This window comes from Canis lupus, chromosome 7 (genome assembly GCF_011100685.1).
Source record: "Canis lupus familiaris isolate Mischka breed German Shepherd chromosome 7, alternate assembly UU_Cfam_GSD_1.0, whole genome shotgun sequence".
Lineage (NCBI taxonomy): Eukaryota > Metazoa > Chordata > Mammalia > Carnivora > Canidae > Canis > Canis lupus.
Window position 1 is genome coordinate 16780933 of NC_049228.1, and position 13394 is coordinate 16794326.

At 41.4% G+C, this 13394-nt stretch overlaps 1 protein-coding gene across 11 annotated transcripts in view; it reads left to right on the plus strand.

Annotated features, from left to right (window-relative positions):
- SMG7 (SMG7 nonsense mediated mRNA decay factor) overlaps positions 1 to 12973 on the plus strand; it is a 92761-nt gene extending 79788 nt beyond the window's left edge. For 6 of the 11 annotated variants that reach the window (XM_038542262.1, XM_038542263.1, XM_038542256.1 and 3 more), the window contains 10 exons: positions 406 to 832; positions 2680 to 2824; positions 3389 to 3768; positions 4387 to 4758; positions 5524 to 5673; positions 7627 to 7707; positions 8409 to 8568; positions 9452 to 9622; positions 9742 to 9887; positions 10502 to 12973. In XM_038542262.1, coding sequence (XP_038398190.1) covers positions 406 to 832; positions 2680 to 2824; positions 3389 to 3768; positions 4387 to 4758; positions 5524 to 5673; positions 7627 to 7707; positions 8409 to 8568; positions 9452 to 9622; positions 9742 to 9887; positions 10502 to 10615 — 2146 coding nt within the window. In that variant the 3' untranslated portion in view covers positions 10616 to 12973. The remainder of the gene's footprint in view (positions 1 to 405; positions 833 to 2679; positions 2825 to 3388; positions 3769 to 4386; positions 4759 to 5523; positions 5674 to 7626; positions 7708 to 8408; positions 8569 to 9451; positions 9623 to 9741; positions 9888 to 10501) is intronic. The other 5 variants (XM_038542259.1, XM_038542260.1, XM_038542257.1 and 2 more) reach the window with 5 other exon arrangements.
- Positions 12974 to 13394: the final 421 nt, after the last annotated feature.

The window sequence follows — 13394 nt, forward strand, 5'->3', positions numbered from 1 at the left end:
CAAAGTCAGTAACTATTTCATATTCATTTCTATATTCAGGCTCTTGTCATACTGTAAGCACTTAAATGGTTGCATGTTTGAATGAACTTATTCCTTCTGAGGTCTAGCTTTCACACCTATAAGAGAAATTACAAATTGCCACTTTAAGGATCTAGTCTAGTGCCTTGTACTTAGGACATGCTCAGTAAATGTAAAACTATAATTAGTAGAAGGCGTTAAAAGGGCATGGGAATGTGTTTTTCTGTAACTGCTTTTACGTTCTATAAAAATACATATGTTATACTGTGAATATGCCCTTGTCTCCAAGCCTTTGGGACTAGGGATTTGGGTCCAGATGCAGTTCCATTGTTAGTGTTTTTTAGGTTTATGGTTTTTTCATATATGGACTTATTTTTACTTTTTTAGGCTGATTCAGTGTGAAAATGAGGTAGGGAAATTGTTGTTTATCACAGAAATCCCAGAGTTAACACTAGAAGACCCCAGTGAAGCCAAAGAGAACCTCATTCTGCCAGAAACATCCATGATAGAGTCACTATCTGCAGACGGGAACCCAGGACTGAAATCAGTGCTGTCCACGGGCCGTAATCTAAGCAACAACTGTGACCCCGGAGAGAAACCTATGGTCACCTTCAAAGAGAACATTAAGCCGCGAGAAGTGAACAGAGACCAAGGAAGAAGTTTTCCTCCCAAAGAGGTGAGAAGGGACTATAGCAAAGGAATTACTATAACTAAGAATGATGGAAAGAAGGACAACAGCAAGAGGAAAACAGAAACCAAGAAATGCACCTTAGAAAAGTTACAGGAAACAGGAAAGCAGAGTGTGGCAGTGCAGGTAAGCTGTATTTGAACTATAACTCAGGTAGAGGAAGGCTCACACAAAAGGCAAGATTTTTCATTTTGTTCCTAAAGCCTTGAGAATTGGCTATTCTGGAAGCTTGAATGCATTCTTTAAATGCCACACAGTAAGGTCATGTAAAGAGCTATGGTAGGTGGTTATTCCATCAACTCTTAGAAATTGTAATGTGAGTGAAAAACAACCTGATTTGATATTTTTATCAATCCTCTTCAATTTAAGTGATTTGAAATGACCATTTGCAAACCTATTAACTATATGAAGAATTCTATTTTCTTTGGAAGGTGTAATTGCCATTTGTTAATGTTATATTGAGAAATTTGAGGTCCTTTATAGATCCAGTGGAACCAAAAATATATTAAGGCTTATAGGGTTGTTTTTTTTGTTTGTTTTTTGGTTTTTTTTCCAGATTCACTAAGAAATAAAAGATATTCTTGGGAAAAGATGAGGCTTTTTTTTTTTCTTGACATTTATACCTGTCCCAGCCAGTAGCATTATATCACTTAAGTGTTACCCTGACTCATAGGAACTTGTAAAGCAAGAATTTAAGTCTCTTGCTGGGAAAAGGTAAACATTGCTCAATTATTTGTGACTTTATTTTTCTTAAACCTTCCAAAGAGATAGAGATGATTCCATATAAACAGAAAAGGTCTTTGCTCTGTGCCAGTTTCATTAATACCATTAATGTTTGAACAAAGACCTAAGTGGCCATTTGATTTGTTAACGCATTTTGGCAAGTGTACTTGTTTGCAGTAGGCATGAGGACCCTTAACATTATTGAAGGCTACTTGCAAATTAATAGCGCCTTCAGTATATTTCATTTAGAGTTTTTTGGGGAAACAGAGAAATAACATAATAAGTTACATTTTAGGATTAGTAATAGTAGGGGGAGAAACAGAGAAAGAAAAACATGGTAGCAATTGAGAAAAAAAGGCATGAGGGGAGAGAGATGCAGGGGAAAGCAAAGAACAAATCAAATGAGCTGTAAAGCGGAAGGACTAGTGTTTTAGGAAGGAGTCCAGTATTTCCTGCCTGCTCTGCCTCCATTCTCTGCAACTGCCTCCCAACAAGAACCAGATTGAAGATCTCCTTTCTGGTCTCTCTTCCCTCTTAAATCTGCTTCTAGATGATTAAAGAAAGCCTGGCAGGAGTCAGTATATCACCACTTTCTACCTCATCCTAAGGTCTCTGTACAATGTTACCGGTTTTCCTTCATTTTACTTGTTTTGAGCAATACATATGACATCATATTCTCTGTAGCTCATTGTATAGGATCTTGGGGCCTGTTTCTTACTGCTGAAAGTATCCTTATTTATTCTAAAAGGGTGTGAGCATAGAGGGTGGATGTCTGACTGATATGCTTAAGACTTCCCAGATGAAATTAAACTGAGGGCCTAAGTATCTCCCCTGTGGATTAATCATCATTATTAAATTATAATTCATGTACGTTGTTTAATGAATTCAAGTAGAAGGGGCCCTGGGGCCCATAATAGGTGGCTTAAGATTATAGGCAAGTTTTTTAACCTGTTGGTGTGAAGCCTGTCATTTGTAAAATACATGAGCTCTCAGATCCTTTCAGTATTTAGTTGTTTTATGATTTTGTGAAAGGAAAATAATTATACTAGTAAAATAATCCCTTATATCTTTTATTGACAAGTAAACAATTTGTTTTGATTTTTCCATTTTTAATTTAGGTAAATTTAAATACCTTCGTTTGCTTTTTTTTTTTTGATATAATAGAATCCTAAATACTTTCTTAGAGTAGGTGCTTCTTTTTGACACATTTGAGTTTCAGATTATTACAGTTTTACTTCTGTTGGTCATAGGTAAAATCCCAGACAGAATTAAGAAAGACTCCAGTGTCTGAAGCCAGGAAAACCCCTGTAACTCAAACCCCAAGTCAAGCAACTAACTCCCAGTTCATCCCCATTCATCACCCTGGAGCCTTCCCTCCTCTTCCCAGCCGGCCAGGTAAATATACATTTTATACTTTGTTCTACTTCATCTCATCTTTGTAGGAGTTTCTGTTCACTCGTTGAATATTTTATACTGTACTGTAGTTACATTACTAAACCATAATGTTAAAAGGTAGAAGGAAGTTTGCTTTTCTCTAATGCATATGAAGTTATTTTTGAGCCGTTTTTCTGTAGTTTATCGACAAATGCAGGTTTGTTACCATGAAGGAATTCCCGTCACTAAACCTGGCACTTAAGAAACCACCTTCAAAAAAAAAAAAAAAAGAAAAGAAAAGAACGAAAGAAAGAAAGAAACCACCTTCAAAATACTCCCATTGCATCAGTGGTGGATAGAAGTAGCTGCTGTCCACTATTAAATACTCCATAATTAATTCTCAAAATCAAGTTAAAGATTGGTGCTTGATCAGTCTCACTTGATGGTTGATCCCTGTCTTTTATAATTGACTGAGGACCTCTTCTCCACCCTAACCCCACTTCCCCCTCAGATGACTTATTTTTACCTTTCTTTTGTTAATAAGTACCTGTAGAACTAAAGCTGCTGTGTTCTTCTATTTTGAAGGGTTCCCGCCCCCTACATATGTTATTCCCCCTCCTGTGGCATTTTCTATGGGCTCAGGTTACACCTTCCCAGCTGGTGTTTCTGTCCCAGGAACCTTTCTTCAGCCTACAGCTCACTCTCCAGCAGGAAACCAGGTGCAAGCTGGGAAACAGTCCCACATTCCTTACAGCCAGCAACGGCCCTCTGGACCAGGGCCAATGAACCAGGGACCTCAACAACCACAGCCACCTTCCCAGCAATCCCTTACATCTTTACCAGCTCAGCCAACAGCACAGTCTACAAGCCAGTTGCAGGTTCAAGCTCTAGCTCAGCAACAATCCCCCACAAAAGCTGTGCCAGCTTTGGGGAAAAGCCCTCCTCACCACTCTGGATTCCAGCAGGTAAGTGATAGTCGCGTGTACTCCAGCTGAAATAAGGAAGGGGGAAGGCTGAGATTATTCAGTGTTTGGCTAATTAGAAATACTGGCTAAGCTTTCAGATGCCTTTGCTATTTGAGTATGGGAATGCAAAAATACTCTCTTTGCTGTTTAGGAGAGTTCAAATGTTTTCCTTTCTCCTCTTGTAAAAGATAATAGATGTTAAGTACCATTCTTTGCTGCTACTTCTTATCAGCTCTGTAGAAAAGGACTTTGAATAAATAATCCTCTATTTGAATATAAACTACAGAAGGGAAATACAATCATAATCCTGATGAGGTGCTAGGGATATGACACCATTCTTAAGATATTGTCAACCCCACAGCACTTGAGGCAGGAAGGAGGAACCACACACACATACTCACTTGTTCGTTAAACCTTATAAATAATTGAATTGAAAGAGAACATGAATTCAGTGCCCATCATCTGTTCCCAGAAAGCTCTGTATTGAAAAATCTAAAGGGTAAAGGACTGCTGAGTTTTGTTAGTTGTAAAATCTCTCAAGTTCATTCTGTGATTTCCCGAGTATTGAATGTAACATGCATTTTATCCTCATCTTGATGACAAGTATCTCTTTTTTAGTATCAACAGGCAGATGCCTCCAAACAGCTGTGGAATCCCCCTCAGGTTCAAGGCCCATTAGGGAAAATCATGCCTGTGAAACAGCCCTACTACCTTCAGTCCCAAGACCCCATAAAACTGTTTGAGCCGTCATTGCAACCTCCGGTAATGCAGCAGCAGCCTCTAGAGAAAAAAATGAAGCCTTTTCCCATGGAGCCATATAACCATAATCCCTCAGAAGTCAAGGTCCCAGAATTCTACTGGGATTCTTCATACAGCATGGCTGATAACAGAGCTGTAATGGCACAGCAAGCAAGTATGGACCGCAGGGGCAAACGGTCACCAGGAGTCTTCCGTCCAGAGCAGGATCCTGTGCCCAGGATGCCATTTGAGGTGTGTGTCCTTTCCTGTCACCAGACACAGTGAAGATAGGTCTCGGGCTTCATATCTTTTTGAATTTCTCAAGTAGACGTTTATAAGGCCACTCTGATTCATTAGTGCTACAGCATGCTGCTGAGTGACTGGCATGGCTCTCGGTCTCCTCCTCATAATTGCACAGTATGATTTGGTCTGGGGGAGCTAAAGAATTCCGTTACTGATGTGGAACTGTGATGGTCTGGCAGAGAGATGGTGCAGAAATCTCTAACACAGCATGTTAGAGAATTCTGAAACAAAGCTCCTCTCAGTTGGGCTGAATCATCCAAGTTTAAAAATAGGTTTACTGCGTATTTAAACAAATTGCTTTCTGAGAGGAACAAAGTCAGCCAGTTATCTTTGGTAGTGGAGTTCCCCTTCCTTTCTCTTTATTCATGAGAAACAGGTGTGTTTGTAACTTTTAAAAAGAGCTGTTTCTCTGTTAGCCCAAGATATGCTAATCACTCTGCTCCATTGCATTGTTTTACTCACAAGCCACATTAACCTTTTATGTTCTGCTCCCTGTTTGTCAGTGTTTTTTGCTTCTTTCTGTTATCTTGATCTTTTCGCCCCTTTGTCCTTCTGTCACTTTTGTTTCATAGCCTTTTTTCTTCCTTGTGTAATACTGTCTACTGTAATTCTTCTCCTTGACTTTAGTTGCTTGTATCCCCCTAATCATGCTGCTACTCCTTTGTGCTTTTGTCATCCCTTATTGCATCTCACTGTGATCCTTTCTGTCACTAGGACCCCAAGGGCTCCCCTCTGCTTCCTCCGGACCTGTTAAAGAGTCTGGCTGCCTTGGAGGAAGAGGAAGAGCTGATTTTTTCTAACCCTCCTGATCTTTACCCAGCTCTGCTGGGGCCTCTCGCCTCTCTTCCTGGACGGAGCCTCTTTGTATGTATTTGACATAATTCTTGCTCTAACCCCGGCTTCTTTCCTGAGATTTTGGAGTCCTTGGAATAGTTGGTTTCTTTTTTCTGGAGCTTTCCTTCTTTACAGAATTGTACCATTTATTTCCTCACTGCCCAGACTAACCTTCAAATGGTGGTAGAACATGGCAAAACATTGCTAGTTGTAAATCTCAGAGTCATGGCTTTGTTATATGTATTATCCAGAAGCATCCTTCAGGGTTGGTCACATAGGATGCGATGCTGGCAGATTTTAACTTACTTTTTCAGGTGGCACGTCCATCTAAACCCAAAAATTTCAAGGATCGTTTAATCTTGCTTAGGAGCAGTGAGATTTTTTCTTCATGTACTGAAAATATGAAATGAAATATGTTCTAGATTTTTTAGTGACGTTATTGAACGATATGTGGCTCTTTTCTGTTTGGTTAACTGAGAGCCCTAATCTGAATTCAGAGCAAGATTCATAAACAGAATGAGTAAAAATGAAGTGACTTCTATTTATAAACATTGTTGGAGTGCCATAAATTAGTGAATTCAGAGATAAATAACCAGGATGACATAAAATAAAGTCTTTAGTACTGATTAGTGGTATCTTTTAAAAATAATCCTCTAGAAATCCCTCTGCATTTCAAAGGATGGCATTCTATATGCTCATTAATGTTGATATCTATTTTGCTGAGATGGGGGAGTATGAAAAGACATGCTGTGAAGTTTTCCCCTCCCTTCACTCCATCTTAACAAAACATAAAACAATTCTAATTATTACTTTTTTGCTGTTTCTTTCTCATAAATGTAAGAAAACATTGATAAGATTAAAACACATTAATTTTAGCATTAGGAGAAATAAAACTGAATGGCACTCATGACAGAAGCTGCCATCCCTGGCACTTGAAGTTCCAGAAGAATTTGCCTGGGTGAGTGGCCAGAGAGACCTCCCACTTTTCCTCCCAAGTTAGAGAAATAAAAGGTCCCCTAGAAACTTGAACAACATGAGTGCAGTGACAGCACCTCAGGGCTGTAGAAAGCCTAATTTAGCAGAACTGTTGGCATTTGTTGGCCTTGCTTGCTGCTTCTCTGCTGGTGTGGCTTGAGAGCCAGGGGGGATTGCTTCTCTCTGCACTCATTTCCTCCTCCCTTAGCTCCTGTTTTTCTTGCCCCTCCTCCATTCAAAATGGAGCTGATTGGGGAACGGGTGAATGTGGAGAGGGGGTAGTGTTTTAAGGTGGGTTTTTTTTTCATGCTTACAAAAAAAACCTTGACTGTAATCCTTTCTGTATTTAACATTATCATGGTAATAATGTGTGTGAAAGTGCCTTGCATGTAGTAGGTGTTTAATAAATGCTTTGTTGACCAACTATTCAGTGACAGTGAGCATCAGAGATTCAGCTTTTTTTCCTGGTAATTTCCTTAGGGCCAATAAATGTAAGTTCAACTTTAGCAACTATTTTAATATATACTACAAATAGAGCTGCTTAGGAACTGTGTTGACAAAACCAGTTGTCAGATAGATTTGAAAGGCTTTAAGTCATTAATGTGAGCATTTTAAAAATTGGGGGGACAAACTGCCAGATCAGCACAGCATCTTGTTTTGAGAGTATTTTAAATGCAATTCTTGACAAACGGATTCCTGAAGGCTCCTGCTAGTAAACACTCAGAACTGCTATCTTCCAGGGTCCCTGGTCCCTGCCAGGGTATCTGTGCTAGATGAGAAGTATTAATCCAGGAGCATTGTGTCTGACTTGCCTATGGCACCTGGCACTTAGCTGGTGTCATGGTATTAACATTTAATTCACATCCCTGAAGCCTTACATTGTACACGATGGGTATGTACAAGTATGCTTAAATGGTGGTCTTCTACTTTGGTTGTACAGTATCTTAAGGTTAATATTAAGAAAATGGAGGGCATAATTTAACTACTTTTCTTTCCGGGACTGTGAAGAAATCCTTGTTGGAGAAGCCCTCGGAGCTCATGTCCCATTCCTCCTCTTTCTTGTCCCTCACCGGATTCTCTCTCAATCAGGTGGGTAAACAGTGGAGAATCCTGCTTTGTGTTTTTATAGTAGGCTAGTATTTCCTTTCCCATTCTATTTCCGTTCCCTTATTTTTCTCTTCCTTCCTCTTCCATATATCGGTGTCATCCAGACATTTTATTTTATCCTCTCTCCCTCTGATTCAGATAATGAGATACTTGTATGTTATAATTTTGAACTCTTGAACTTCTCATTAATACAGAACCTGTTAGGGCTCTGTTGTTTAGACAAGTAAATTATTTAGGCGTTTAAATCTGGGTGGTTTACATAGATAGAGAAAATAAAGAGGGAGGGAAAGCAAATTTAAGAGAAAATGAATTTAACAGGAAAACCAAAAGAAACTGAAAAGCCAGGCAGCCCGGGTGGCTCAGCGGTTTAGCACCACCTTCGGCCCAGGTTGTGATCCTGCACCTGGGATCGAGTCCCATGTTGGGCTCCCTGCATAGAGAGCCTGCTTCTCCCTCTGCCTGTGTCTCTGCCCCCCCCCCCCCCCAATCTCTCATGAATAAATAAAATCTTAAAAAAAAAAAAAGAAAGAAACTGAAAAGCCTTCAAAAGTTTGTCCCATTAAGAAAAGCTTGGTACACTTAAAATGGTTAAGTGTATCAAGCATCCAAGAACATTAACGTTACATTTTCTTAAAGGTCTTTCTTTTGTGTGAGTTTATAACTTGGTTGTCATTGTCTTTCAGGAAAGATACCCAAATAACAGTGTGTTTAATGAGGTATATGGGAAAAACCTGACAACCAGCTCCAAATCAGAACTTAATCCTTCGCTGGCCCCCCAGGAGACGTCACTCTATTCCCTCTTTGAAGGGACCCCCTGGTCTCCATCACTTCCTGCCAGTTCAGGTATTGACTAATCTTCATATTACAGACCTTGCATTTCCTATACACTCAAATTGATGATGAATTAGTATGATTTTGTGATTATAAATATGTTAGGTTTTTGGGGATCCCTGGTGGCTCAGGGGTTTAGCACCTGCCTTTGGCCCAGGGCGTGATCCTGGAGTCCCGGGATCAAGTCCCACATTGGGATCCCTGCATGGAGCCTGCTTCTCCCTCTGCCTGTGTCTCTGCCTCTCTCCCTCTCTCTCTCTCTCTCTGTGTATTTCTCGTGAATAAATAAAATCTTAAAAAAAAAATTAGGTTTTGGATGGTTTTTTTAAAGTAGTTTCTGAAAGAAAATATTTAGGAAAAAAGCTTGATGAGCTGGTTCACATAATAAGTGCCACTAAAAGAGCTTTTTTGCATCAATAACCAGCAGAGTTGTAAGGGAGAAAAATATGGGTTCTATCTTAAGATTTGTAGCTGTTCTTTAGTTTTGTTTGTAAATACTCATTCTTTGTAGGAAAAGTTGCACTTTTTAAAATAGAGATTTTTTTGATCCCTATTTTATAAATGGAGTTTGATTTAATAGTAATTTCTAAGATTAGGCAATTCTATTTCTGATAGAGAAGACCAGTAGATACTTACCTGAAACAGTTATGCCAAAATTATTTGATTTTGCGTTTGTTTTTTTTTTTTTTTTTTAAAGGACTGTGCCTTAGAAATGTGCAGTAAGACAAACTAGCACATCTGGTAGGGTCCCTTTGGGGGCCCTTATTCTGTCTTTCTCCCAAAGTCCCATGGTTATCTTTAATAGAATTTAAGTGATCAGATCCACAGGAAGCTTTAATTCTTGGTTTTGTTTGTGAAATACCTGTTAATGACTTGTGTTGTTGTGATTTAATAGATCATTCAACACCAGCCAGCCAGTCTCCTCATTCCTCTAACCCAAGCAGCCTGCCAAGCTCCCCTCCAACACACAACCATAATTCTGTTCCATTCTCCAACTTTGGACCCATTGGGACTCCAGATAACAGGGATAGGAGAACCGCAGATCGGTGGAAAACCGATAAGCCAGGTGAGATCCAGACTTCATTGCCAGTGAAAGTGAAATCACTTACTCTGTCCTTCTCTGGTGTTTGGTATCGGACGATGACTGAACCTCTTGAATTCTGCTTCTCTCTTTCCATCCCTTAGCCATGGGTGGGTTTGGCATTGACTATCTCTCAGCAACATCATCCTCTGAGAGCAGTTGGCATCAGGCCAGCACTGCAAGTGGCACCTGGACAGGCCACGGCCCCTCCATGGAGGATTCCTCTGCTGTCCTCATGGAAAGCCTCAAGGTGAGTGCGTTTCAAGAACAAGAACCACGAGAGATGTGTCTGCTTTTGTTCCTATAAATAGCTAGTCTTATTCCTAAGGCCCTTAGAGCTGACTGATTCATAGCACATATCTAGCAAAGTCCTAGAAACGTGGTCTGCCTTATTAGACTCTTAAATAGGATTTTTGTTTTTTAATTTGTGAACTCACTAGTGGTAAAAGACCGTTATCTTCACGGGGGGACAGAAACAAAGGTTTTAGTTGCATTGTAAGGTTCAGACAATTCTGATTCATCTTGGAATGTTTGATTGAAGCTTTTTGTGAACAAGAAGTAAAAATATCTAACTTTAGAGCTGTTTTGCTTGTCTAAAATCTTTATAGTAAATATTCTGTGGTCCCACATGGCACTGAGTTTTAGTAAAAAGTATTTCACCTTTTCTACTTTAAAATAATCTTAGTGGGAACTAACTGGTTTTGAGGATAGTCTTATAATAACTTTGTCTAATAGCTGGGTCTTTCAGGGGGTAGGGATCTTGGGAGATGAATGCCTTTATATTTGACGAGGATCAAGAAACAAATCCCTATACAGACATCCAGGCATTCGACCACTGCTCACAAGCTCTGGGCTGTTTTTCAGTCTATCTGGTCCAGTTCCATGATGCATCCTGGACCTTCCGCTCTGGAGCAGCTGTTAATGCAGCAGAAGCAGAAGCAGCAGCGGGGACAAGGCACCATGAACCCTCCACACTGAGGCCAGAGTGGCAACCCTGGGAATGAAGGCTCCATAAACCATGGCATGTTGGGTCTGCAGGACTGGCCCATACAGTCCCCTGCAGGTGGCAGCCCTCTTTTCTGTTTCTTGCTGTCGAGAGGGTGTAAGTGTTCCACCGGCGTGCTGGGTGTGCACGAAATGTCGCAGTGCAACAAAACGAAAACAACCATCAGGAACTCTCCGTCCCCCTGGGGCCTTCCGGAGGGAGAGAGGAACTGCTGTTTGTCTCACTCAGTTACCTGGTACCACCGCCTCTCACCTTCTCCATCGTGCATGTCCCCAGCCACAAGGGAAGTGAAAGCTGAGAAGGGGAGGCAGATGGGAGAAGCCAATGGGAACTTCTCAGTCCTTTTTTCCTCTTTGGGGAATAAAATAGGAATCCATTAATGATTGCTTTGCTGACTGAGAATGTAGTTGAAATTATTCCCGAACATCTTTTATTATTGTTATTACTCTCAGTAGTAAAATATCACACTGAATTCTTCCACACACAGATGTGCTTCTTCTAGTCAGTGTGTAGCAAGGAAAGCCCCGGGCACTGCTCCTGTGAGAGGTTGGTGGTGACAGGATGGGGAAACTGACCTCTTCAGCCAGTGAAAGTGTTCCATGAGGGAGAGTCCAAGGCCTCAACTTTCACTCGGAAGGTTCTGGCAGGCCCTCCTCTGGCCTGGAGACTCCAGCAGGAAATGCCCTTCACTCTGTAGGTGCTCGAGCCCCAATCGAGGATGCAGTGTGGGTGGTGGTGCTGGGCTGGACTGGCAGATGACTGCTGTAGGATTTTAAATTAATGTTTTTGATTCCTGTACATTTTACGGTAGCATAGCAAGCAGTCTCACAGAAGGCAGGCTGGTCCATTCGTGGCCTGACACATTTTAATAGGTAGAAGCTTTCAGTGTGGTTCTTTTCTGTTTGATTGGTTTTTGTGACCCTATCCTGCTTACCACCCACCTCCTCTTGTCCCTACCTCCATCCCTTTCCTACCCTATGCTGTATGCTAGTAACTGTTTCTATTACTAATGTGTACAACATCTCGCCAAGAAGCAACAGCATGGGGTCCAGCAGTTGGGGCCCGAAAGACAGTCTGAGGAGGAAGGAAGCAGTGGCATCCGCATAGTGCACAACAGGCCAGGCCCCTGCCCAGCTGCGTCTCCTGACCTCCACTTTCAGAGTGAAATACAAGGCAACATGGACACATGTGCATCATGCACAGAAGAAAACACAACGAAGTCCATTCTGGAAAAGGCGAAAGAAAGGAAAATAGACTTTTATTTGGTATTTATTAGAAGGAAAGAGGACTGAACATTCTCTTATGTAGAAACAGAAGGACAGCATTTCTGTTAGTTCCTGGAAAAAGTAATATTTTAAGGGGAAATTATGGAAACAATCTAAATGTCCAATTGCTGTGCTAGTGGTAGGGTCTATTTCTGGGAGGTCTCTCGTGTGTGTGTGTGTGTGTGTGTGTGTGTGTGTGTGTGCGCGCGCGCGCGCGTGCGCTTGCGCGTATACGTGCGCGCATGCCCAGCTGCTCTCCCTGGGGGGGAGGGGGAGTGTGTGTGTGTGTGTGGAGTCAGTGTGGTACTTACAAACTGGAAGACAGCTGCAGAGCAAAGCACATCCAGGAGCCCCGGTTGTCACTGGAGTCTGGGCAACCCCAGCAATGGAAGGGGTGAGATTAATGCTCATTGCTCTTCAGAGAGTGGTTGGAGCCCCGTATGCTTACATTATTGCTCTTTAAGTTTGACATGGTGTTTGGGGTTTTCTGTTTTGTTTTTGTTTTTGTTTTTGTTTTTTTGTTTTTTTTCCGAAAGGTCTGAAAGGGTGAAGCCCCCCACCCAATGGCAATATGAAACCCTTTGTGCTTCTCTCCAACCCCTTCCCTGTGTCCACCTCTCTCCCATCCCTGCCCTTCCAAGCCTCCTTCCCTGCTACCTTGACCCACTTTGTGTGTTTGAGCTCTGCATTCAGGCAGCTGCAACATTCCAGTGTTTGAGCTGTCCCTGATTCATGCACCCTAGACGAGCTAGCCAGGTTCACTGTCTCACTCCCGGTACTGCCCACGTCCCATCTGCAGCCCCGTTTCTGCATGAGAATTTGGTGTTTGGAATGTTTTCTGATTCTTGGGGCGGGGTTCCTCGCCTTATCATCCTCAATGTGGAGTGTAATGAAGAGGGAGAGGAGAATCTTCATCAGAAACTGGTTTTGTGTAGTAAACTTTCTCTTGTGTTTTTTTTGTTTTGTTTTGTTTTGTTTTCTGTTTTGTTTTGGTCTGTCTGTGCAAGACCTGCAGCTGCTGAAATCAGCTTTGCCTTTAATTAAACCATGTTCTCTCCAACCAGATCTGTGTGTACGTTGTTTCCTTTCTTACTGAAAGAATATCCTTCTTAAAAACAAAACCCTAAGTATTTAAACTACTTACAAGTCAGCTAGGGGAAAGCAGAGATGGTCAAAAATTGAGTATACTTCAGGGTTATTTATGCTTTTAGCAGCATTCCAAACCTGTGTGCATTATTATGGAAAGGGATGGGTAGAAAAAGCTGTCAAAATTCTTTTATCTAATAAGATTGGCTTATGCAAATAAGTTAATCACCCTCCATTTTTATCCTTATTTTTACTGTCAGTGGGGCAATGCAGAGATAGTTTCTCTTTCTGGTCTCTAAGAATCACTAAGTCTTGGGCAGCCCAGGTGGCTCAGTAGTTTAGTGCCACCTTCAGCCCAGGGCGTGATCCTGGACACCCGGGATCGAGTCCCATGTCAGGC